Source organism: Bison bison, unplaced genomic scaffold (genome assembly GCF_000754665.1).
Source record: "Bison bison bison isolate TAMUID 2011002044 unplaced genomic scaffold, Bison_UMD1.0 scf7180017864295, whole genome shotgun sequence".
NCBI lineage: Eukaryota > Metazoa > Chordata > Mammalia > Artiodactyla > Bovidae > Bison > Bison bison.
The window spans coordinates 4,871,127-4,898,716 of record NW_011494867.1 but is presented as its reverse complement, the minus strand read 5'-3'; the positions used below and the strand labels follow the sequence as shown (position 1 = coordinate 4,898,716).

General features: G+C 45.5%; 1 protein-coding gene across 4 annotated transcripts in view; it reads right to left on the bottom strand.

The window, feature by feature from the left end:
* WWOX (WW domain containing oxidoreductase) overlaps nucleotides 1-27,590 on the bottom strand; it is a 916,676-nt gene that overhangs the window by 629,016 nt on the left and 260,070 nt on the right. For 2 of the 4 annotated variants that reach the window (XM_010850783.1, XM_010850782.1), the window contains exons 7-8: nucleotides 26,844-27,029; nucleotides 20,855-21,119 (exon numbers count right to left, since the gene is read on the bottom strand). In XM_010850783.1, the coding sequence (XP_010849085.1) occupies nucleotides 20,855-21,119; nucleotides 26,844-27,029 (451 nt within the window). Of the gene's footprint in view, nucleotides 1-5,097; nucleotides 6,027-6,833; nucleotides 21,120-26,843; nucleotides 27,030-27,590 lie in introns of those variants that run through there. The other 2 variants (XR_826202.1, XM_010850784.1) reach the window with 2 other exon arrangements.

The window sequence follows — 27,590 nt, the reverse complement described above, 5'->3', positions numbered from 1 at the left end:
TCATTAAATCACCGCTCTCTTGCCTTGTAGCACGCTAATAGAATCACAGCCCTCGTTAGCTACTGAATAAAAGATCAATCACAGACTTTGAAAGCTCATGCTACCAGCTTCCAGAAGAAACAAGCAGGAGGGGAAAAAAAAAAAAAAAAGAAGAGCGAGCAAGAAAGAGAGAGAGAGAGATATTTAGGATCATCGCTGAGATTCTGAATGGCCTCGCTGCAAGTTGCTTCAATTACCTTTTCCACAACTGGCTCCGAGTGCAATACTCAGAGGAACTTGTTAAGCCCGCTTTCAAGAACGGCACTCTAATATATGACTGTTAGACCCTGGTCAAAAGTTCATAATGTGCATATGTAAAAAGGTACTAAATTGCCTGAGGGCTAAAACCAGAGGAGTTTAATTGTAGCAAAATGCTAAAAATGGTCTGTTGAGGGTCCTTCTATGGGGATACTGCTGGCTCTGGCTGATTGAAATACAGAACATAAAAGCCTTACAACAATATTTCCTTAAATGCTGGGGCAACTGCCAGCAGTTGCTATTGCATGAATGTTGTGGTTAAAGGAAAACATTTTCCTCCCCTAAAATAAATAGTCTTGAGAACTGCTCCAGCCCATAATTTTAAGGCAGGATGGAAAAAAAAAAAGGGAGGGCTCGATGACAATAAGTAAGGGATCATTCACAGGGCATGTCCAATCTCCTGGTGGTGTGTTTTCACACAGGGCACCTGGAAGGGATTCGGGCAGAACCTGGAAGGGTTCAGAGCCCGGAACTGGCTCTGATTTTGCAAACAACGTTGTGCTGAAATGACAGCTGCTCCTGGACACCTTGCCGTCACTAGGTGGGACGAACTCCTACGGGGATCCTCGCAAAACAGCTCTGTGTAGCTTGTCTTTATTTCGCCTTTCATAAAACGAAATTGAGTCCCAAGGACATATGCAGTTGGCTTGCTCGCATGGGTTTCTCCTGCCCAGAACTCTCTACCTTCTCAAAACATACCAATTAGCACCTCATTTAGATAAATGAGAATACAGCAGCAGGGCACGGAGAATGTTAGGAGGCCAGCCAGGGAAAGTAGGATCTGGCAGACGGGCTTTTGGATTTATAAGAATTACTTGTGAAGGCTGAGATCAGTTTCTGTGGATAGTGACAGATGCGCTTGTGTGTTTCTTTAATCAGAGGCAAAATTCTACGCCTTTCTAGCATTTCTTGTAGCACCACACTCACACAGAGGACAACACAACAATACCAGACAGTGTGCGCACCGCCACGGCGGGGCCGGACGCCCGCGAGGGAAGGACGAGAACGTCAGCCATGGTGCTGGTGGCGCCTGGGGCCAGGATTTGGAAAACGGGATGAGCAACGTGCATATTCCCATAGCGATCTGGGGGCCTGATTTCCTCAACATTACTCTGCAAGGAAAACACGGCCAGCTTGGAGTAAGGTACAAGTGATGCTTCTAATATAATAGAGCAAGTTTCATAATTCCACTCAAATGAAGCATCCATTTAGCATCGACCATCACCAGAACGGCTCAGGGACCGCTCTACCTTGTAAGTCCAAGCCTTGCTGCATCATCTGGTTCCGAACACACTGCATGTCATATTATAAGAGAGGTCAAGTGTGCTCTTTAGTTCTTGAAAAGCCAAGTTGTAGCAGGTCATTAGACAAGACTCTCCTTTGCCATGTCCGGTTTCTCTTTGACAAACTGCAAATCTGTTATCCAGGCCAATGTTCTACAAAAGGAACTGGTGACTTCAGAATGTCTAGTTCAGTTTGATCTCTGTTCTAGTCTCTGGTAGGTTTAGGGACATCTGGGCACCTGAAGCACTGGCATTCCAAGAGGAAAGGATAGAAAAGGGCTAGAAAGACTACATGAAAGATGGCTTGTAAAACTGACAGCAATGAAGGAAAATACAAAGCACAAACTGCCCCCACTGTGACCAGAGAAGGCAGCCCACAAACCCTGTCTCCATTCCTTGACTCCTCCCAGGCCTCAGGTCCCAAGCATCAAAGGACAGACTGAACTCCTTACAACGCGCCCTTGTCCTACTCCTCACCACACACGTTCCCAAGTGGCAGAGCAGCCACCCAGCTCCTTGGCGATAGTGCCAGGCTTGACTGTAGGACAAACCCATAAAACCAAGCTCAGTCCTGGGACTGAGGGGGAACCCGCAGAAGCCGTGCCATGCAGGCGAGTTCGTGCTTCCAGAAGCAGAAAGATGCAATGGGCAGGGCATGTGTGTTTGGGTCAGATATTCAGTTCTGCCACTTACCAACGGCAGGACTGAGGCCAGTCACTCAAGGCTTCTTTCTTCTCATCTGTAAAATGGGCATAATAATTCACAGCCCAAAAGGTTACTAGGGAAGTAAAGTCAGTGCAAGGACATGTAAGAAATACCTGGCCCATTGCCTGACACTCAGCAAATGCTTCTTCTCTGCTCTCTGCACCACCATGTAACTCTGAAAACACCCCAAGGATACCAAGTAAGAATGCTCTAGACAGGGCCATTCTAATATTGGGTAGCCATTTTCAACACAATTTCAATGCAAAGCCATGTGGACACTCTGGGCATCACAGTATTCCAAGACTTCGTCTATTTGATGGTGTCATCCGCAATTAACTGTCAGTTTAAACACAGGGAGAGAAGGAGACTTGATACAACCTAACAGTGTGTGTTTATACTGGTGCTTCCTCAGAGCCTAGAAAGCACCACAGTGAGACTGGGACTCGCTGCTCCCATCCTCGGTCGGCGTCCTAAAGACAGACTGAAGGCTCCGAGGCTGCCTCGAGAGCTCACGGGTGGCCTCTGCCGTGCCAGGTGACTGGCCGGCGCCTCGCCTGTGCTGTGAGCATCTCCATGCCCGCTTGGCGGCAAGTACATCCCGCCCTGACCCCAGCTCCCCACGTGAGACCTAAGAATGAACTTACATGAAAAGTCAAACGACCGTGCTAAGAGACAGAAGAAAGGTCCAAGAGGGTAGAGTGACCTTCAGAGAAACAGGGCGCTTGGTTTAGTTCCCGCTGCAAACACGACAGTCTAACACCATGTGTAAAAGTGCATCCTGAAATATCCTAACAACAGCATGATAAACTGACTCTGATTTTTCAAGCCATCAGCAAAATCCCCTTCACCCACGGACCAGGCTGCTGTGTGCTTCTGGGTTTACGGGCACTGGAGAAACCCACTTGCCGCAGGGCTACCTTCCAGGGGAGCACGTAGCCTGACATTATGAGAATTCTGGGTCACCTCCCTACTTGGGGGTCCCTGGGTTTAACTCTCCACACATCACGGGAGCCTGGAGTCCTGCGAGCTGCTGGAGTTCAGTGGAGCAAATTCAGGCAGCAACAACACTCGATTAATTCAGAGACAGGAGGGAGCGAGCATGGATATTTAGTCCCTCGTTGTAAGAAAATTACTTTGGATTTACATAAAGAGAAACAATTAGGTATTTCTCTATGCCTTAAAAGTACTTTTAAAAATACTGCTTTCTTGAATTTTCCCAACTGTGTTTGTCAATAAAAACATGTGTACAGGGCAGGCAGATGTCTGGAATGATGGAAACCCTGCCTAAACCAGCCTACATCCAACACATACCCACACAGAGCTTTGGTGGCCTCCGAGGAGAGCTCCAGGAGTTGTGTGTTTTTGTCCTAGAGGGACAGAAATTGATGAAACTGGCAGGTAAAGACTTTCAGAAATAAAGTGGCTTCTAGAACTCGACAATGAAGATCTCTGTAGGCATCGAAGCGACACCCAAGGTCCTATGAGGATAAAATTTGGCGTAATTAATTAACCAAAAAAAGGGCAAAATAAGAGCACACTAATCTAAGGTGGGTCTGCTATGGTTCAAACTCGGTTTAGAGAAGCTCTGTCCTAGACCAATGGGTTTGGGAGAGAATCATTCATTATTCTATTATATACAACTTCTTGGGTTTTTTAAATTGAGTCTGGCAATGTTTCATTCGTAACATCAAGCAGGCCTTCAGGCTGAGTGAGAATGTAAACAAGCCCCTGATATCACTATAAAATACTGAACTATATTTAAACTAGAAGAATGGGCAAACATCAGCAGCCTTTAATAATGGCACATGCAAACACAGAGAGCAAATTTCGCCCAATATAAAACTACTGATGTCTTGAGAGCTCACAACTAATGCACCACAAATACGTGTATAGATTTCAAAGACATACGAAGGAAAGCCAAGCAAAGCAAAATAGAGGATACCAGATATGACCTCCATGGTGGGAGAGAAGGAGGGTGAAGAGGAGGAGGTGATCCTTGGGATGAAAGCTAAAATCCTGGACCACCACAGTGCACTTCACTCAGTAGACACAGACAACCCACTAAAGGAACCTGCAGCACAGTGCTGCTCCAAGGCCACTGAAATATCCAATTATGCCAGAAATATGCGTTCACTCAAAATACCAGAGAGGCCACGCCACCGACACCACTTCAAAGCCCAGTGAAAACACTTTCTTTTGGTGAGAACTTGAAACGTTTCAGGTTCAGTTTCTCACTCTAAACGAATGGGCTCGGCCTGGGTAACCTCTAAGGTTACAACAGGGTGGTTGCTAGAGATGGCTCAGGACGCCTCAGTTCGTTCTACCACACAAGCTGCTGGAGGATCAGTTCCTCCAAAGACGTCTGCTGGCCTCCACTTAGATAATATAATCTATTTAGGGTACTAATACTATCCCTCTAGGTTATAATTAATAGGAGCAACTAACCTAGGAAAACTTCAGGTAGTCATGTGAGTGAAGTAAATTAAATACCGAGGTGACGTGGGGAATGGAAATTGTTGGAAATGAAGGTTTTTTAATCCACACAAGGCCGAGTAAGGATGTACTATAATTACTCCATTGCTCTTTCCCTCCACATTCGATAAGCCGATTCCAACTCAAACCACACGTGGGTGAGGCAGAGGGCCACCTACTGGTATGCACCGGTACTCACATGAGTGTATATATTATTTTTGTGTGTGTATGCATATATAAAGGACTTCCCAGGAGGCTCAGTGGTAAAGAATCCACCTGCAACGCAGAAGACACGGGTTTGATCTCTGGGTTGGGAAGATCCCATGGAGAAGGAAATGGCAACCCACTCCAGTATTCTTCCCTGGAAAACCCCATGGACAGAGGAGCTTGGTGAATTATGGTCCATGGGTTTTGCAATGACCGAGCGACTAAACAGCAACGACAAAAAATACATATTCAAATAAAAACGTGTATGTTTTTAATATCAGACCGTCTTTCTTACTACTAATGCTAAAAGTCAGGTGACTTATATTCTATTTATTTTTTCTAATGCTGTGCAATAATACAATTAAAAATGACCACATATGCTCTAGATGTGAGATAAGAAAATAAGTAAATGTTTAAGTCAAATCATGCTATGTCAAAGCAAAACAACTGACTGGCAGGGAATGGAGGAGAAGGAAATAAAAGCTGAAAAGGAGTCTGCAGAACAAGATGGACCAGATCATGTCTGCTGTAGACCCGACCACCGGGCACCCTTCATCTCTGGGGGATGCCTCGGTTCCCTCATCTAGAAACATGAATCAGGGGCATTCCAGAGTCCAGCGAAGGCTGCTGAACTCACGCTGTGCTTATACATCCCCTTCTGTGCTTCCCACGAATGTCGTCAGAGAGTCTTGTAAGAAAGGGCATTAAGATTTCCCAAAGGAAAGCTTAGCATTTGGGAAATAAAATTCAAGAATTCTTTAAAAAGTCAAGAAAAGGAGCTTCTGTATTTCCTTCCATTTTGGTGGAATTCGCCTTCACGCACTCAGGACAAATGTGTTAGTCATAAAGCGACCCTTGCGTGGTAAACCTCTGCTCTCTAATCGGTCTTTACCTTGAACGGACCAAGGGAACAAGCAGCAAACCCGGACCAAATGAGAAGCTTTTCATCATTTTACTCTCAGTGGGGGAGATGGCCTGTTTTCAGGAGAGCTTTTGCTGCCCCGGGATAATCCTGCTTCGGAAAAGCCATCATCTGAGATCTGAGGAAGGCCCTGGAAAGGCCTTTAATGAGGACCACGGTAAGAAAACAAATAGAACACACAGTCAGAACATTACCATTTGGTCTGAACATACGCCAACTCTGCAAAGTGCACAGCAAATTAAAATCACAGGGTGGGCACACATCATACGGCAATTCAACATCAGATAGACCGTCCTTCCAGGGGCTATCGTTTCAGATAGTCCTTGCAGAAATGCTTTCAGCCCACAAGTGGACGAGCCTTTTCCCCATTCACGATGCAAACAGCTCTTTGCCAGGATGATCGGTCAACACGGTGGGTGCTAATATGATAGTTCCATCATCAGATGGCATTGCAAATGTCATTACACATTTTAAACCATGTTAACATGGTTTGTTAATGTTGGTACTCACTAAAAGACCACAGCTATTTAAATAATGACTGGGCATGCTAATTTTTATACATATTATGGGGAAGTGACACTCTGGATATTCTAAATATTCTCTTCCTAAAATCTGTCTTGCATCATTCATTAAGGGTCATTACCAAAAAGATTTAAGCTAGATGTTTCAAAGGACTGCAGGTTCACAATTCTAGTGATTACTTTTGTAAAAATTATTCAGATTATGTTTAATAAATGTGAAAAAATATTGAACATCAGCAGAAAATTACTGCATTGATTGAAATAAAAAATACTGGATATTACAATATACTCCCATATTAACTAACTCCCATATTAGATATCCTCAAGCAAGAATGTAATACAACTACCTTAAAAGCAGACTGCTGCTGCTGCTAAGTCGCTTCAGTCGTGTCCAACTCTGTGCGACCCCATAGATGGCAGCCCACCAGGCTCCCCCATCCCTGGGATTCTTCAGGCAAGAGTACTGGAGTGGGCTGCCAAAAGCAGACTAGACAGGGTAAAATTTTGTCTGCCCTAAATAAAACTTAATGACCAGATAGTTTTTGCTCACACTTGCACACATATACAGGCACTTCAACAAAATGCCATCCACAGATGTGTATGTCCCACACGGAGTCTTGCCCATTTATCTCCCACGTTTAGTGACCAAACCAGAAGCTGTATAGCGTCATCAACATCACCTAACCACCATCATCATTTCAGTTTTAATGTGAGATCATGAGATCCCACATCCGTAGCCTGCAGTGGACTTTTTTTGCAGTGGACTTTTATTGTGGTGTGCGTGGCTCACCACAAATCCAGGTTTGTTACTCGAGCCTTTGCTATAACATTGATCCTATCCTGATTTGAAATGTGGAACTTTGTGCAAGATGATTTTTTTTTCGCATCAATTTTTATTTTTTGGAAACATCGCACTGAAATCTTCTTTTGATTGCTGAGTTTTAATTTTGTCCCTAACCCTAGTCTTGGCCATACCATTGCTTCAGTCTTCTCTCCTTTTTGTGTTGACATGCTCATCTCCTCCGACACGACCTTCAAGGCTTAGTAAATGTCAGCTTCATTCTAGAATTTCCCCTGACGACTCTCGTGTGTACCCTGCAAGGCAGAAAAGCACTGTGTCCAGCCGCATTCGTCTCTCTTCACCCTCACGTGCTTTAAATCCCCAGCCCTTTTAAGGTAAGCACCCAGAGGCCAAGGAAAATGACGTGCTCACTTTCAAATTTTCACCCCATAAGTTAGCACACACAGCTCCCCATGAACGTTTCATCAGATAGGACGCAATTAAATGGTGTTAGAGCAGTAGTTTTCACAGGGTAGATTTTGGTAAGAGAGAGAGGTAAAATCAATAGTGGCTGGTAAAAATGGGTCACAATGAACATTTAAAAAAAATGAAATGCAACCAAGAAAAGAGGACACTGCCCACCACTGGAGACTGTTTTGTCAAACTTCTGACTCAGCCACATGCGTATTATATACACACAGACACACATACATGGATACGCCTAAGTACGTATGCATCCGTTTATGTATTGCATAAAAAAATTTAATTTTTAAAAATTTTCTGTAAGACACTGATCTGGAACAACAGGACACTATGATCTGTCACTGACTACACGCCCCACCACGGTACAGAGAGGGAGAGTCCCAAAGTCATCCAAGTCTTTAGCAGTTTGAAAAAGAGTCCGATCATCACCATGTTCAGAGAGCAGTCCTGGATAACTACGAAACCCTCAATACTAGAGTGGGTGGACCTGTTGGAGAATTTCTTAGGTACTAGCTAAGACATGACTATTAGTCTTTTATCAAATGAGTAACATATTTTTCTGGTTTAAATTAACATTACAAATATATATGAAACAAAACAGGTCCTGGTGAAAAGGATTTCAGTAAAGAAAAAAAAAATTTTAGAGCAACTGCTAAACTATCTTTGTATTGTTTAAAAACTCAGTAGAGGTATTTCATTGACTTAATGGAATTCACCCTGTATTGGACCCCCATGGGGAAAAAAAAAATTGATCAGTGTTGATATGGTTCTGATTAAAATGTTTTATTCATCAACATTTTTTTTTAGAGCCTCTGGATCAAAACAGTAGGCTGAAATTGCAGGCTGTACCTTCCTCTCCTCTCTAATAGGTTTTTAAGTATATACGCCTGTCTGCATGATGTCACAAAGCAACCAACCCACTCCTTGTATCCTTACTGTCTACTACCAGCCACATACATCGCCATCAGGAACTCCTCCTGTCTTTACAAACCGTCTTCAGTTACCTGGATACATAATGTTTTTCATGAAGGTGTATGTTGATATAAATAGCTTACTGGAAAACAACAGTGGGCAGAGGGGAAAGAGAACAGTCAAGAAACAAAAAGAAAAAGACCAAAAAAGGGATAAACACATATTTATTAAGCCCTTGGAGAACTGTGATTAGATATACACACAGAAACACATTTGTGTCTGACTGAAAGTTTACCATCTGGGTAGCTGGCATGATGCTGGATAACAATAAATAATTAGTACTGTGTAAATCATATGGGGAAATAAGGTGAGGAAAAGAAAAAAAAACGTGAAAGCTTTCCAAAGTTCTGAACCTAGGATGCTTTATTTTTTTAAACCTAGGATGCTTTTACTAAACTCTTTTTCAAGGGGTATTGCAAAATCTCTTGAGTATTGACAATACAGACACATTTCCAAAAGTACAGACCAAGACAGAGTTGCTTTTGGTCTGGTGTAATTAAGAGATTCAGTGGAATATGCCTCTGCTTCAAAATAAATCACTTCATTAATTCCTATATGACCTGCTCCCAAGAAAGGATTTAAGGTGACTTAAGGAAAGAATAAACACAGAAGAAGGTGGACAAAATGTATCAGAATCACTAAAGACCAAAGGAGGTTGACATGCTACCAACAGCATTCATATGATTTGACAAAGCACAAAACTGGACTAGGCACTCTGACAGTACATTATGATAATCGCATTATCAAGAGGAGGGTACTAAGGTAGCTCATGGGTCTTGCTTGGAGTTCAGCCTTAAAGAGTATTTCTCATGAACAGGGGATTGGCATGTTTTAGGGCCAAATGATAGACAAGATCTTTCACAATACTTCCTGTGTGTTCTTAGAAATCAGTCAATTTCAGGAAAATTCACAGTAACTGGAAGGATATAAAGAAAACCAGCACATGCCCAAGGGTTGAGCTGGCCTTAATCCTCTGACAATCTAAAGATCTGGGAAACTGGTTCCTCTTTTATAAAGAGAAAAAGAACCCAAGGCCCAGAGGGTAGTGTGACTTGCCCACGATAAGAGGAGGAAAGGCTGGGATGCAGAGCCTGATTTCTGCAACTTAGACCCCCACGCATGGCCTTTCTGCTACATGGCGATGAATTCTTCTTTCACAAAACAGGCTGACATGCTCTTTTCAGCTCTACCCACCCCTCTGTTGGGAGGGGACCGTGGGAACGGAATGGATAGGTGAGCTCTGGCCAATGGGAGCTGTGGCCATGGCTGCTTTCAGCTGCCCTGGTCCTCGAAGCCTATAGAACACACACTTCTTTCCAGAAAACTCACAGTGAAATCTCCCACCCTGCACCCAATATGGGCCAAATCTGCACATCACAGCCCAACACGGAGGCATGTCAATGGTCAGGTAGATTCAGCAAAGATTAGCTAAATTCTTAATTTGTTTTTGATTTTGGCTATGCGTTCAAATATGAAGCCGGCAGAGATGAAGTGACACTGGAAGATGTGATGCATGAATTTGTGTTTAAGGGGAAAGCAAATCACAGAGAAGAGACTATTCCAGGTTCAGGATGAAGGAAGCTGGTATGTTCTCTCACTTTTCACCCACAAGAAGTATGCCAACTCATGTCTAATGGTTATAACAGAGGGAATAAAAACAGAAGAAATCTGTATTTCTTTCATCACTGGGTATCCTCCAGATTCTACTTCTTTTGAAATAAGTTGCATTTTTCTTTTCCTTTGAAACATCTTCATAACACCTTCTTTACAGGGAACGTGCCCAGGGTGAATGCCTAGGTCTCGGCCACTCTAACCACATTACCCGACCTTTGATGGTTACAGTCGACAGAGAGACAGATGGCGCATAGCACACACCCACGCCAGCGGGAGGAGTCATGTTCTGAGAAGGAAAAACAGACCGACGGCATTCACCTGCCTCAGAATATTAAAATATCCCCCCCAAATTCTAAAGTTCCCAGATTTTACAGCTTTTTTTTTTCTTTTTCTTTTAAAGAGTGAGAATACTAAGAAAACAGTACAAAGCTCTCAGTAGTTGATATACAGTATTTTTTTTGGATCAGGCAAATAGCCTTTTTATAACTTTTCTGTGAAACGAGAGCCTCTGTGGCTCAGGTTACTTGGACACCCGCTCTGTTTATTCTTCCCTTTTCTGAGCAGTCAGGGGAGATTTCTCTCAGTACTTCAAATAAATAAGATATCCAGCTGAACAAACACCACACACTCCTGCCGATTACTTTGGCTTTGGAAAGAATATTTCACTTTCTTTTTTTCAAAAAATGTAAATTATTAAAGAGACCCCCATCCTATGAAACTCAAAGATAACATGTTTCAAGTGCTGCAGATTCTATACAAGGTGGTAGACGGTGAAGCCCAGCTGGGGGAAAAGGGCATGATCTTCCACAAGGGAAATTCGAATATTACTAAATAAGATACTTCACATCGTATACCTCTTAACAGGAGTGGTTTTGGAACATGAGAACCAAATTTCAGGGTGCACAATCTCTTATTTCTCCCAAACAGCAACACGGAAGTTGTTTTTCTTTCTTAGATTCCTACCTAAAATAGACCCCAAAACTATAACAACAACAACAACAAATCTGAAGACTTATGCATGGTCTAGAATAAGAATAATATTCTATGTGGGCTTTGAATGATCAGTGAGCCTCATCAACCTTTATGGCTTAAAAAAAAAAAAGTCTAGGATCTCTGGACAATTTTTGAAAGTTAAATCAAAACTCAGAAATACGTGTATTTTTTTAGAAAGAAAATTTGGGCCACTGATGAACATGGCCCCCTCTGCTCAATCAGCATGAAAACAAATACTTGACTTTAAGAAACACAATCCATATGTTTCTTTATTTTTTCATAGGCTTTCTTACTAAACGACTAAATCATATCTCTCTCATTTTGAGACAAAAGTGCAAAATAATAAACACTCACACACACATATACACACACACACATTTTATTTTCGTATAGGTGCATCTGGTACCCCTCAGCCCAGAGAGAGGAAAGACAAGAATGCAGAAAGAATGCAACAAGAGCAAGGCAAAGACACGCACATCAATAACGAATGCTACGGCTTAGGGCCAAGAACGAGCAAGGCCTAAGTCTGCCACCAGAATGCTTACCAAAAGGCGTGTGCGCGCGTGCACGCACACACACTCTCACACACATACACACACACGCACGCGCGCGTGTGCACAAACTCACACAGAAAGACTGAATAAACCCTAATTTGTGAAGTACGAGATGGCCCTGAGGCTTCCTGCTTCCCCTATTCACACCACTGTGAGATCCTCTCGAGTGTGGCTCAGACCCACTGACCTGCTTCCACCATACAGAATGGGCCAAAGTTATGAGCTGTCCCTTCTGGGGTTTGGTCACACAGGGCTGTGCCTCCAAGAGGCCTCCAGTTAAGAGACAGAGGGGAAGCAAAGTCTTCAGTCACCCAGGCCATTAGGATCTGAACCCCGGCAATAAGCACGCGAGCTTGAAGTGCACCGTTCCCTGGCTGAGCCTTGAAACAGCAACAGCCAGGCTGACGTTTGGACTGCAACCTGAAAGCTGACTGTAAGCAGAGGGGCCGGGTTCCAGACCCAGAGGCGCTGGGAGAGACGTCGAGGGAGCGGCACCCTTCTAAAAGAACACGGGACGAAACAGGTGCTCCCAGGAAACAACTCCCACTCTGGCGAGTCTGCATGTCACGGATGGTGCCCCCTGGGTTCCTGACTCAGTTACTGTGACGCAGGCAGAGTCACTGAAAGAACCTGGGATCTGAAAGATGCCCAGAAGAGCTCTGGGGCTGAAAGAGTACCTCTGGAATCTTCACAGGCCAGTCATGCCCCAGGGAAGCCCAGCATTTTCAACAACGTGAACAATGCCCACAGCAGTACCAAAAGGGCCAACCCTGAAGTCAAACGCACTTAACTGAAAGCACTTCTTTCTGTTCCACAGTCCTGTCCTGCCTACAGCTTTTGGCATTTAACTGTCCATCCTTTCATAAAATTAGGGCGATAGTCTACAGTGGTAGATTTGTCTTTCATCCAGAGTTTTCAGCACAAAGCATATGAACCAGCATGGGTCTCCTTTTTGAAAAAAATTTCCATTCAAACTACACGGTAAAATCCACAAGTCCTGGGACATGATATCTCAGTTTAGTGACTCATTTTACAGAGAAGGAAACCGAGGCCCACCGAGAGTGAGTGGCTTGTTCTGAGAGCAGACGTCTGAGGACAGCAAGCTCCACAGTGACCTTCAGTGGGACGAGACACAGAAACTAAGCCCTCGAGGGTGGCGCCTGCCGTCCAGCAGGTCCTCAGGGCACATGAGAACATGTGTCCCACCGTCATTCAAGGCACACACTTCTCTCAGTGTAGTCAGGAGGGCAGAGTTTATGGGTTTCAGCTTCTGAATGGTTCGGAACCCCAGGTTCAAAGTTCTCCCTATTGCTGCTGGGAAAACAGTACCTTCCGCCTCACAAGGAAAAATCAACATGTCCGGTGGTTTATACGAAAATCAATGTTCACAGAATAAACATTTCAGAAACAGCATCACAGGGCAACACAAACTCCTGGCGTCTGTTTAATCGTGCTGGCCTCCGATAGCGAAACTGCGCAGAGGCCAAAAATCACTGGAAAGAAGTATGAAATTGGAGAAAAGGAAACTGGAGGGGGAGGATCAAAGAAGGCACCACTAACTTAAAAGTAATAAAAGAGCTAGGAAGGGAGTTAAAAAGAGGCAGTGCATTACCCAAGTGCCGGCGGGGACACACAAGCAAAGGAAACGAGGAAGATAAAACTGGGGGAATTTCAAATCCTGGTTAAATGTTCATTAAATAATTTGTCACACGTATTAAGGCCAGATAGTCATTTTTTCCCCCTCTTGGGTGCTCATTCGGGAACAAAGGCCTGACCAGACTTAAAACACTGCATCACGAGGCAGAGAAAACACAGTGGTGACATGCCGCAGCCTCATAGAGCCAGGCGTGCCTTCCTGCTCTTTGTTTCCAACAGGAAAGGGCAACTCTTTCCTCAAAGCGAGGGGCGCCCTTAGCTTCAGTGGGCCGCCAGGAGGGCTGACATTGAGCAACTCAGGGCTATACTGTACGTGGTACTTGTATGCCTAACGTTCAAAGGGAAAATCAGAACTTCTGGGATGGACTCGGGGCCATGGTTAGGAGCATGAGCATCTTTGAGCAATGGGAAGTGAAGCAACCTTTCCCTTGTCTGAAAAAATAATGGCGAAGATGATGATAACATTTACTGCATATCTAATGCATCATGCTCTGAATGCTATATCCTCACCATCTTTCACCCTTGACACAAGTCGATAACAGCAACACCAGCGAGTGTTTACTGAACAGCTGGCGCGTCCCTGCCCTTGCTCAATTCTCAACACAACGCAGGAGGCAGGCGGGCCACCCTGGTTTTGTGCAGAGACGTTAACCAGGGGATGAAATGTGCCCAGGAGTTAGCAAGTGGGGAGCGCTGGGGTGGAAGTCCAGAACTGCCTGCCTCCAAAGCCCCTCCTCTCCCTCCCACGCCTTATGCATTTCCCCTCCACGCCCGCACCTCTGGGTGGCCCCTCACGTGTCGCCGGGAGTTCAGAACTGAGTGGCTGGGTTCTAGTCCTGTGGACTGGCTGTGTGACTCTGGGTGGAGAGAGAGGGTGTCCCAAGTCTCAGCTGTTTATCTACACATTCTGAACTGCAATTCCCTGCCCGCCTCAGAGAGACTCACAATAAGGAAGGAATTCATGACTGTGATTCATTAAGCGCCTAATCATTTTCTGTTTATTTACAAATACTTACTGAGCATGCGCCTTCCAGACCAAGGACACCGTAGTACGGAGGCAACAACGGCACTTTTAAGACAGACGTTAAACACGAGACTGTGGGATTATTTCTCTAAATTGCATCTGTGTTCAACATTACGAAGGTGAGATCCCCGGCTCCTTCGTTGACTCGGCTGGCATGTGTCGATGGGCGTGTTATCACACACCGGACACTAACACGTGAGGAGCGGTGGCTCTTATAAAAGCACGTCACGGGGGACCCTGATCAAATGCAGATCTAAGGCTTCTGTGAGCTGTGATGCTCGGATCGAGTTCTGAGGGATGGCTACAAAGTAACCAGGCATGGAGGGGAGGCACATTAGAGGGCAGCGTGCTTCAGCCCCGGAGAAGGAAGGAGGCCGGGCTGGAAGCGCCTGCAGGTAAGGCTGGGTAAATGTGAGGGGACCAGATTGGGCCGGGTTCCTACCATTTAATTCTCACTTACTTCCACAATGACTCTATAGATGGCACTCCCGTTAGACAGATGAGGCAACGTTATGTGCACAGGAGAGTCTGCTCAGAAGCCATCATCCTACCCTTTTTCCTTGCCATCAGATCTTGCCTTTCACCCTAGAAACACAAAATGCCAAAAGGCACTCACTCTCCCAGCCTCCTTGCACCCACGGTCTGGACAGGTAGCTCAATCCTGGCCAACAGGAGCTGAGAAGTCTGTGAGGGAAGACAGTTCTGAGATAGAATGTTCTCCTCCTTGATAAAGGAAGAAAGCATGCGAAGAGGGATCTCATTCCTCCCACCCTGACTTCACAGGTGAAGTTGCGAAGGTTGGTGCTGCTGCAGCCATCATTCCTCAGGAGGGAAAAATCAGGACAATCACAGAGAACCTGCCTAAATATTAGCCAAAGAACACCCTGGCTGCCTAGGGACTTCAACAAACAAACAAACAAAAACCTCTGTTATTCCAACAACTTTTACTTGGATGTTGACTCACAGCCCAAAACATCTAAAAAATGTTTGGCAAAAAATGAGCCTGAGAGAAGGTGAATCACTTCAAAATTATACAACTAAAAAAAGGGGGGGGGATGTGAATTCTGAACATATGCCTGCTGATTCTAAATCCCATGCTCTTTTTCATTTGATCATATCTTCTAGACTTTGAATTGGGCAAACACTGTAAACCTTAAAGCTCCAAACAGAATTGGGAGATGATTAATGAAACCAATGCTAATGATACCCCTGAAAAAGAAGAAGAATGTCTGAGGCTCTGGGGACGTGGCCTCAGCAAGGGGAAGAACCCACCACGGGGGGAGAAGGGGTGGTTACAGAGAAGCCGAAGTGTGGCCCAACCACAGAGGGGTCCTAGGAGTCTGGTTTTCTAACATATCTACCCTGGCAAGAGCAAGGCAGCCAGAGGATTCAGCCCTCACTCAGGAGTCTCAAAATATCTAGATTAGTGAAGAATGTGCTGAAATTCCCACTTTGAAAACCATGTTTCCTCCTCTCAGCGAAGAAAAAGGCTTTTCTACTCCAATGTACCTGCAGAGATTCAGACAGGGACTTTTGTCCTTGATCAGATCCAGAGCATGGTCAACAAGAGGTATTTAAAGGGGAGGAGTGGGGGAGGGGTAGTATTTTTCTAAAATACTAATTTAAAGAACAAATCAACATCTATTATCTCCTTCATTATGTTTTAAATTGTACAGCTATAAATCACCCTGCTGCGGGTTATTCAAGGGCAGAATTACCAGGCTTGGCTTTCCCGAAGGTTAGAAGAACAACATCGTGTGCTTTTGCTAGTTATAATTTATAACTGTGCAACAGGAACAACATCATGAGCCCATCCATTAGCGGGGTGGCTGCGCATCTGGTAAACTCAGCACAAGGACTGAGTGCGGCCCCAGGAAACGTAACCCAATCGTTTCAGAAGTTCCACAAACTCAAGTTGCTTTTTTTTTTAATGTAAAACGATTTGAAAATGCGGCCCCCTTAAAACATCTGCTAAGCTCTTGCTACCCTAACACATGATACTCTTTCTACCATTGCCTGCCAACGCAAATATGTGGCTGCACAAAACACTCTAAGGGGCACGTGATGGGGGCTCAGCTTCAAATTTACATCCTGATGGCCAAAGGCTGGCAGGGACCTAGGAATCTGAGCTGAGACGTGGTTGGCCAGGACGGCAAGTTTCTGTGGGGGAGAGGGGGGGAGGGGGTGCGCTTCAGGAAGGTGCTTTCAGATGTGTTAAAAAGGAAACAACCGCAGGGCTGGGCCATGTGGCAGGGCTGGCGGTGTATTTCACAAAGAAAACGAACCTGGACAAGCAGCTGGCCAACGGTCTGCCAGCTTATAGTCCAACTTCTTGAACAAGCTGGGTGAGTCCCCTGTGCTTTTTCAGTGTTTCTAACGTAAAAGTGCCGTAAGCAGTGAGTGAAGGCATTCACGCTGATGCATTTAGGCTTCATGGTGTCTGGCCTTACCGGTCAAGCTGCTTCCTACTTGGGTGCATGGCAACAACTGAAAAATACTAGCCAAAACTACTTTTGAGAACCTCTTATATCACTAGATAAAACAACACACCTGGTTTTGTGAATTAAGCCCCAGAAAGTAATATGTACATATAAATGCATTATATACACATGCAGATACTATATATAAATGCATCCATATGCGACAGCAATTTTAGAGTCCATGTGAAAATGTGATTTTAGAGGTATTTAAACAAAAAGCAAGATGGGCAGGACAATAAGCAGGTAACACAGATGGATGGATGTGACTTTAAACCAGAAAGCTTCTGTCAACTCGAGTTTCCTTCAAGACGTTGATCAAGCAGCTAAAGAACCCTGTTATCTTTTTTAAGACAATATTCTAGAAAATCCTAGTCTCATTTTTATCTATTATTTTAACTGTAACATAAGTTGGAGGGAGGAGAGAAAAATGCTTGTCTCCCCAGAAACCCCCATATACCAGTCGTGACCTCTGGACCCCAGAGGAAGACGTGTCAGAGACAGGCTCCATCAGTAGGGGTCGCTGTGTCGAGAATTTATCCCTAAGAGTTTCTCATTAGTGATTATTATACTGCAGGCGGCCAAAATGGAAATATTAATTAATTTCAAAGTGATAATGCATTTACAGCAACAATTAGAAATGTATAACTGTAAAAGGGCAACATTTAAAAGACAGATTACATTTAATAAAGTTGCACAAGAACATCCAATTGTAAAATTACTAATCTGCAACAATATTCCTTAAAGAGGCACTTAAAATAGCCTGACTCCATGAAGGGTGACCTAATTACTGTAACTAAAGTCACTGTAGTCACAGCAAGTCACAGCAAATAAAAAAGGGACGTTGATATTAGAATACTGCTGTTTAATACTTGAGGGAGCCGGCGACGGCGGAGAAGAAAGGCGGGCCTTCCCAGCACGAGGCTGTGCTGTGTTCGTTTCCTCGGCCTTGGACACTGGGGTGTACACTCCAGCAACTCTGAGGTGCAAAGGAAAAGGCGCGATGGCAGAGCGCACAGAACACGAGCCCCTGGGTGACTGGGACCCTGCACCTGTGCTCAGGCTCTCCATGAGCATTTCAGATCCAACTTTTGCACGGGGTGGGAGTGTGGGTGTAACGACACGGTTTAGGTCCAGAAGCAGGTCTGCATTAAACGGCAGAAGCGTGCCCTTCACCCAGAAAGCAATGTCTCAGCGTCACAGAAGCAGCGCTGAGCCCCGTACAGAAGGATAAGACCCCAGGCTGACTCTTCCAGTGAGTCCAGTCTGTCCTACCAGCAAAATAGTAGATCCCTGGTCTCCCTGGGGCAGAGACCTCTCCCACATACAGAGTCCTACACGTTCATGGAAGAGAAGTGACTGGCTGTGAGCTTCACAGGGAGCCCATTCCACCTCTTTATGAATCTCAGTCATGTGGGACTCTGATGTCTAAGAAACACCACCAAATACCTAGATACATCCATTACTGTCAATCGTCACAGCAACCTGTGTTGCCATTTTGGTTGAGAGGTAACAAGCTCAGGAAGGCCAAACGTCTGGCCCGAGTTCTCCCAATGCCAAGGGAGAGAGCTGGGCTTGAGCATCAGGATCACGAGCAAGAGAGCTGGTTGCTCTGCTCGCCCAGGCAGCAGCCCGCTCACACTCAGCACCGCGAGGAAGCCCTGTCAAGCCCTTTTCCTAGCACAGGCTAAGGGCTTACCTCCCTTTCACAGAGCACTCCACCACTGCCGAAACAACTTAGAATTCAGTGCAGTTTTTTTTTTTTTGGTTATGTCACCAATTTTCTCCAAGCCTTCTCAAGGGTTATCTGCTCATTTTCCCAAATGCCCCGTTCACCCAGAGCCACAGAGACCAGTTCTTGTTTGATTTGGTGCCCCAGGCTGCCCCAGGCATTTTCCTGACTGGAGGACCAGGGACCAGGGCTGGGAGGAGGCCAAGGTGTGCGTACACTGGATGGGGAAGGGGGGAAGGAGCCCCGCGCACTGGGCGTCGGGCATCACTGGACCAGCTCCCAGTACGGTGAGTGGGGGCCTTCTCCTAATACCCTGTGCCACCCGCCTGTATGGTAACACTTCTGCCTAGGCTTCCAACTCCACACTTGGCTTTTCCACTTGGTTTGTGTCCTGACCAGAGTTACCACCAAACACTATTAGTTGTTAATACCACCCAATTCTCTGTGATCACGACATGGCTACCTGCCTGATTTCACTTGCTGGCACTTTCAGAAACCCTCCCGACACATCCAAGGAGCCTACAATACAGCCCGACTTAGCTAAACACATGTTTACATGCTGTGTTCATGTGAAGTGCTAGATCCCCTAACCCAAGAAACAGAAAACCACTCACCCCACTTTTTACTTTCCCAGAGCCAGCCTTCCTCCTCCTCCCCCTTGCACCATCCAGGGTTTTTAAGCCCTGGGATCTCATCACAGAATAAGAATCGTTGTCACTGTCCATCAAGGAGCCCTCAGTGAGTGGAGTCCACATCCAGCAGTGTACAGATGGTTACACCACCCTCCATGATGGTCTGAGTCATCACAGACCCACAGCGGGCTCTTTCCCATCATATTCCTCTGACTAGAGAAATCCGGAAGAAGAAAGAAGCAAGACTCTGGTTTCACAGAAAGGAGTTCTTTCGCTTCCACCAATATTCAAATAAATACAAGTGAGAAAATTCAAGACCCAGAAATTACAAATTATACTTGATGATTGGTCCACTGGTCATGAAGGTGCAGGGCCAGTGGAAAGTGAGAAAGGACGCTCCTCTCTCCTCTCCCACTTCCTAAGCGTGAACAACTCATCCACAGGCCAGACCAATATTCTTAAGACAATGAGCCAAAATCATGGCCAAAGATGCCCTTGCAGAAAACCTACTCTCATGCAATCACAGAAAATCAGGCAATAGGGGATCATCAGAAGCCTGTGACACACACTCCCCTTGAACTTGGAGAACTGCTCTCCAGAGCTCCTCTCACTTCTTTGGTTAAGTATTCAACTCCTGGATTATATCTATTCACTTTGCATAAGAAACACCTACGTGATTCAAATTTTTAAAACGCGCTTACTTTCTTCCTATGCACATCAAAAGATTTTCCCTGTTGTTGTAGATTTTCCGTGCTGTGTTGTCATCCACAAACATGAAGTTTAAGTAGGTGGGAAATTTTAGAGGCCTGTATTTTAGAAAAGTACCATACCAAAAATATTGTGTACAATGCACACTCTTCACTCAAATGACTTCCTACTCAATGCTTTCATGAAAGAAGTGTTCAGAGACAGCTGTGAGAGGGCCATCCAAAACAGGAAAACTTCACACTTACCTTGTGAAGTCCAAGTCGAAACACGGTAGTCTGAAGCACCCAAAAGGACTTACCTTTGGTGAAGTACAGAATAAAATGTGCCTCCAGCTGACACAGGATGCTCCAGCAGAGGTTTACACCCATTAAAGGAAGCATTTAGAGCAAAAATACAGACTCTCAATGGAAACGGAGGAGCCACATTTGCTGAGAATGCAAAAGTCACAAACCCATGCTATTTACCTACTAACACAAAACAGTTTGGAAGGACTGTGCTTATTGGGAAAAAAAACAAAAAGATCACATCAAATGTAAACAAACCATCTCCATCAGCCATATTAACACAATAGCAAAAACGCACATCTTCTCTCTGGGCCTTGGAGACATCTCTAGAGAAACAGATGTGAACTCAAGTCAACTGAAATGTGCTCAAGCGCCCCTCCTCATCCCTCTAAAAGGCCTGATAACGTGATGCTCAAGATCAGACTCATCCTCATGAGAGGTGAGAGGCCAAGGAAGCGAGTGTGCCTGGGTTTCTCTAGTACCCTTTCCGGAGAGGCGCACTAGAGGTGTGCGTGGCAGCTGCGGCTGCTGACTCACCATGGACTTGGTGAAGGGTCTCGCCAAGGTGAAGAGCAGCGTGTACACCCACCAGCCACGGTGAAGGGCGGAGTACATCATGTTCCCGGGGTGCACTGCGTTCGACGTGACCCCGCGGGGGGACAGGCGGCGGTGGAGCTCGTTGGAGAAGAGGATGTTGCACAGTTTGGACCGGTTGTAGGCCAGCATGGCCCAGTAGTCGTTTTTCGATGGAGAAAGGCGGCTAAAGTCTAGTTTTCCCGAGGAATCGTTAATATCTGTAAATCTAAAAAGAAAAGAAAATGTGATATGAATCCGTCAGCCCCTGACTTCTGATACAGCTTTGAGTTTTTATTAGAAATCTGAGAAAACCATGCAGAGATGACTAAAATCTCAATTGGGTGAACATGGAAACAAAGTCTTCAAGAGAGACGATGGTGATTCCACAATAGAAACCAACCAGGTCCAAACACACGCTTAATAAAGGGCCAGACTCATAAACGGAGTGGTCTTCACTGGACCCCCATCCACTACCCCTGCTTCTGACATCTATTTTTTCCAAACCTTCAACAGGAAGTTCAAGGATAATTCAATTAAACGGGAAAACATGTTAAATAAAGGGCTGCTGCTTTTGGAAGCAGAAAGATACTGCATTCCTGACCCTTGACAGGGTTTTCCTGGGTTATTTTAGCCCGTGTTTGTGTGCTGTACGCTTTCTTTGGAGCATCCAAGTAAATATAGATGAGCCTTGCTGCCTCCAAGACTCTCATCCAGATTAAAAATTAATGATTATAAAGGGGTTATAACCTTGGTGAGGCGCCATCAGTGGTCTCATACGTTTAAAAGATAAATGTAAACAAAGCCAAAATGAGTGCTGGCAGGGTCTAATGTTTTCGAGTATACCCATGGCATGGATACACACAAATCAAAGTAAGTAGCTGACGTTTTATAATTGGGTCTGACGGAGTCGTTAAACACCAGCTGTTTGTTTCTTTCCTTCCTTTCTTCTTTTTTTAATGACGACAAAGTAGTGACTTCCCTAACAACCAAAAGAAGAAAGAAAGAAAGAAAAAAAAAAAAAAAACGATCATAACAGAAGGAATTCGGTCTCATATTCTTTAAGGAACCCTCAGAGTTTGCTGAATTAACTCCGGGCATTTTCCCCAAATGAGGGCACTGGGAACAAATGCTGAGGAAAAAGAAAGCAAAAGGTGAAGTGGAAATGACAGAACCATCTGGTAGTTCCTTAATACGAGCGAGCCGTTCATGTGGAGCTAGGACCAAGAAATCCATGTCTTAATGGAAATTAAGTACCCCTTCTCCGGGACTCAGTCAGTGACATCCCGTTTCTGGTATTAAATGACTTTGCCAAGACGAAGTCATCAGCAAAGCTGATGGCTGGGGACGTCAGTGTGGACAGTGAGGCCCTGAAATGGATCATTGGCTGCCTGTTTCCAGGCCCCCAGACCACGGGAAGAGCCCAGACTGCCGAGCTTAACCGTTTGGAGCAGTGGGACTTAGCGGGAAATTTGGAAACTTATGGGGCCTTTTTCTGGTTGCCATAACAATTGCCAGTGGGGCGCTGGGGACAGTGGATGTCCCGCCGGGCAAGGGGAGCCTTGTCAAGGAAGACAGCCCCTCCGGACGCGCATGCGGATGAAAGCCTGTGCGTAATTATCTGAGACTAGACTCGAACTGTGCTCTGCACAGATGCACCGTTCCAACAGCTACTGAACTTCCAAGAGTAGAGCGCCACAGCTACGTAAGTGAGGAAGGGGTGTGCTTTGGGATTCTGGGTGGGGGGAAGGGGGAGGTGGGGCTTGACCCGAGGCTGGTGGCACTGGAAGCCAAAGGCCACACACCTGCCAACAGTCAGCAGGTATGAAGATCCTGGTGGAGGGTCACGCACTCCAATGACTTTCCGTCCCTGGAGTCCTGCCAACGGGCTGACACGTTGGAACACATGCTATATTAGCTTCACAGTCATTTTGCCCCTACATTACAGGTAGGTAAGTCCACTGAGTTACAACATACGTATGCAGGGAAGTTATATTATTTCTGAATTTTATTTCAACACAGTGATAAGGTGTTACAGAACAGCTGTCACACACACACACACACATAAGGACTGCTGAGTCAAGGATACAAGGGTCAAAGGTACAGGCCACTTCCCGGAAGTTCCACATGCTCTGGGAAGGAAAGAACATTGAGGCTTTAGACAACATCTAACAGGTACAGAGTGAATACAGCGAGCTCCGCTAACTCTCTGCTGTGTTCTCATCGCCCTTCTTGACACCCTTGCTTAACCCAATCCAGCTCAGGTGTCGCTTCTTCCAGGAGGCCCTCCCTGGCTAACTCTTCCTTGGCTTGCTATCACAACAATTTCTTGGGTGGCTGTGAGGGACAGGCTGAAAAGCCACGCAGAGCAGATGGAAATGAAGCGTCCATTTTCCAGGACCCGGTCCATCGTACTCCTACGGTTCAAGGACCTGCCACCCCTGCAACATGACCAGCAAGGCAAGCCAAGCCACCCTGGCACTTTGTGCCTCTCTTCTGACCATACAGACCAATCCTCAACTGCTTCCAGGCCTAGACTGTGAATTCCCGAGAGAGGGACCGTGAGCTCCTTGAATGTTGCCTATGGCATAGAGTGGGGATTAAATACAGTACTAAAAAATTGAACCCATAGTCACGGGTTCATAATTCTAAATTAAGAGCCAAGTTCTCCTTATCACAAAAAGCTTTGTTCGAGCTTTGTGTGGAAGGCAAGTTTTGCCACTGGGTTCAGATGCTTTATGTTTTTCATGAATATTTGCAGGCAGCACTTTCTCATGTTGAGAGTGACTTCCTCGCTTTGGCTTTTTAAGGCTAATGCAGACTTGGGAACACTGGGTTAGATTCAACCCCTAAGAGGAGGTAGGTGTGCCTTCCTAATCCCCAACCTAGAAAGGAGGCCAAAACAAAACAGAACCCACCATGATGAGAAGTTAGATTGAACCAGGTTGAAGGGAAGTTTCGAGATGGAGAAGCAGCTATTAACACTAGGCCCTCCCTCTGCTTGCCATCAGCAGAGCCCAGGTTCCTGCCCCGCTGATCCCCTGAGCAGTGCACTCATTTCTAAGGCCTGATTAGCTTGTATTGACAGTCCTCCAGGGAGTGGGGGAGGGTGGGCAAGCTTTCTGATTCCTCTGAGCTGGGCCCTGCTTCCTGAAAAATGACCACGTTCACCTCTCAGCTCAAGAGGCAGCAAAACAAGTCTGCAAAGGCTGCCTACCCTGTTTTCCAGCTGAAACATCGACAAAGCCAAACAATAAAGTCTTAATAGAGTTCTCCTCCTCCCAGGACACTGACATGTTAACACTTGCTCTCTGGACAGTAACATCTGCTGTTGGAGAAGACCTCTATCTCGTATTTCTCTAAATACTTCTCCTTTATTTTATTTTATTTTTTTTAAACAGAGGATTTTTAAATAACCCAAGTAACATAATTAGGCTGGATTCTATGGAGACAAAAGCTACTGTGTTCAAAGAATAGGACTGAATTTGCATCCGAGGCTGTGTGTGCGTGTGTGTGTGTGTGTGTGTGTGTGTGTGTGCGCTGTGTGTGTGGCATCCTGGCACTCCACACAGCTGCAGCCCTTCAGCCAGCTCTCCACTCTTTTCATTCTATTTTAATTGGTATCTGGAAAATTTTTCACGGCAAGGAAGTTCTCATTTTCATAGGGTGGATTTGAGGTATGCAGAAACTCGACTCACTTGTTCTGATTCCAGATAAGTAACTAAAATACAGGGACGACTCAGGGAAGCTAATAAATATTTTGCCTTGGGGCAGTCTGGTATAACATTTTCTGCAAACATCGGACTTTATTTTTCCCCTAACAGGGGTCTTGACTCCAACGAAGAGATTCCGCCAAGGTTTATGGAGGTAATTAGACACCAGCCCTTCCGTTTTATGACATGGTTTTAGGGCTCTGGGTCCTTGAGCAGTGAGTGGGCACTCTCCCAGGCCTGTGTACCCAGTGTTCGCACTGGCTCTGGGGTGTGGCACGTGGGCAACAAACAGACGAGCTTGGGAGAATTAACATTTTGTATAAACACCCTTTAATATGGGCACAAGGTTGTCGGAAAGCAGAAAACCAGCGCCCAGCACCAGACAGGAGCGGGCCTGATAACACGCACTTCAGGAAACTAAAATGGAGTGAACTCAAGAGGCCAAAGCCCTGCCTCCAACCCATCTATTCAATGAAATTAAGATTCGGATCTCCAAGGTAAGCACGAATTACACTGCAGTTAAGGGGAGAACAAAGACACCACATGAAATAACCATGTCAGATCCAGACTTAGAAGGGAAGCAGGCAGCTGACAATTCCATAGACTCGCCCATTAAATACCAGCTCATTTAAACCCATCCCGGGGTGCCCTCCACATGTGGCTAAAGACGGGGACTAGCAGGTTCATCCCCGCGCCTACCCCCACGGGGGCCTCCCCCTCATGCCTGAGCAGGGCCACTCCACTTCCAGGAACCTGGTCTGATTTGCAAAGATAAGGATGTCCAGATTTCGTTACCACCTCATTATGAGACGCTCCGTGTCTTTTAACACGGGGGAGGATTATTACCGGCATTTTCCTTTCATTTCGGCCGTCATAAATTTCAAACAGTAAAAGTAAATCTATCTGCAGCGTGTCACTTCGACCATAAGCCCCTGTGTTTGGGAGTGATAAACGGTTCAGGCTAACCCTTGGCTGGTCTCTCTCTTCCAAGTCCCAGGGGTTACATTTTATGGAAGCATGATTAAAAAAAATAAGCTTCATTCTGGGTCACTAAAACATCTCAGGACTTAAGTCGGAGAAGAGGAAGGGGGGAAAAAACAGGCCCTGGCACGTTCTTTTTCTCCAGCTACTTTGCTAGGAGTGAAAGCCCCCATCCACACCAGGAAAATCTCCATAATGTGTATTAAACTCTAGCCTCACCCGGCAGTTCCCTCATCCTCTCCCGGTACTTCTCTCGGTTGTTTATCCAACTCTAGAAACAAATACGCTGAAAATACGAGGAAATTTTCAAATGCCTTCCTAGTCGACTGAATATTCTCCTAATGGTAATAGAAAAGAATTGCCATCTGATGTTTTAATTGAAATTTTAACCAAAAGAGGCATGGCCAGATTTCTAATATGTTCTAACTACAGTCCTTTCCTTTCTACAATTACACAGCTAATGTCTGCATTGAATTCCCTAATTTCTCATTATAAAACAATTGGATTTCATCTCTCAGTCTTTAATTGCATTGTTTCTACTGCTAGAATAACTCACATTCTTCTTGGTGAGGTGGTGAGGCTGGAGAATGACAAATCAATAAAGGTCAGGCATTCAGATTTAATCAATTATTATTCCATCTCGAAGCAAAATCAATGAGGGCCTGAAGTACAGTTATAAAAACCATCTACCGTGCTATCTACACTACCCCTAAACAATCGCCCATCATCACAAAAAATAAATAAAACCTTGATAAGTTCAGGAGCCAGGTTGAGTACACACTTTTTGGAGAAGCACTAACGAAAATTATCTTCAAAAACAGAGGGCTTCCCTAGTGGCTCAGTGGTTTAGAATCCACCTGCCAATGCAGGAGACAGGGGTTGGATCCCTGATCCGGGAAGATCCCACGTGCCTTGGGGCAACTAAGCCCGTGCATCACAACTTTTGAGTATATGCTCTAGAGCCTGGGAGTCGCAACGACTGAAGCCCGCACGAGGCACCTACTGAAGCCTGCGTGCTTTGGAGTCCATGAGCAAGAGAAGCCACTGCAGTGAGAAGCCTGGGCACAGCAACTAAAAAGGAGGTCCCCACTCGCCACAACCAGAGAAAAGCCCGCGCAGCAACAAACACCCAGCACAGCCAAAAATAAATAAAATTATATATTTTTTAAAAACTCAAAAGAAACCCACCAAGAGCCTGGGGCGGGGACCGTTAGCTGGAAGGAAGAGGGCCATGAAGAGAATGCCCCATTCTGACCCACCTATGGGACTCCGAGGAGACCACGACGACCCGGGCAGGCGCGGAGCGGCACAGGACGTCCTGCAGGAGCTGGACGAGGTAGAAGTGGCCCAGGTGGTTCACCTGGAAGGTGGTCTCCAGGCCGTCCTTTGTGAGGGTCCAGGGGAGCCCAAACACAGCTGCGTTGCACACAAGCACGTGAAGAGACCTGAAAAATAAAACCTCCCAGTGTTATGCAGACACAAACACTCTGAACCAAGGAGATCCATGCTCCCCGCCCCCTGGGAATAACCATTCTTCACTATCTTGCAGATCACAGGCAGCTGGAAATGGGACACCTTGGAATGTCACATCTGAGACAGTTCTGCTGGGGAAGGGCTTCAACTCTCAGTGGGTGACTGTGCTGAGCCGCTGGGGACCACGGGGTTCTCGAAGGCGAGACTTCCATTGCCAAAACTGAGACCACACTGGGCAAACTGGGAGGAGCTGGTCACCGTGCTTGGAATACAGGTTCTACCATCTATCTGAACTGTGCTTCCTTTACCTACTAAATGAGCAGACTTACTTATATTTAAATTATCTTGTACAAAGCTGGTAAGACTGCATATTCCCATGCCATGGATATTAAGTTGAAAATACTTAAATCATGTATTAATATTTTCATTATATCATGAAAACTAGAAATATCTACATTACTTCACCCAGTAATCCTATTTCCAAGCAATGGGATACATTGGAGTGGCGGGGGTTGGGGGGGTCCAAGGATAAG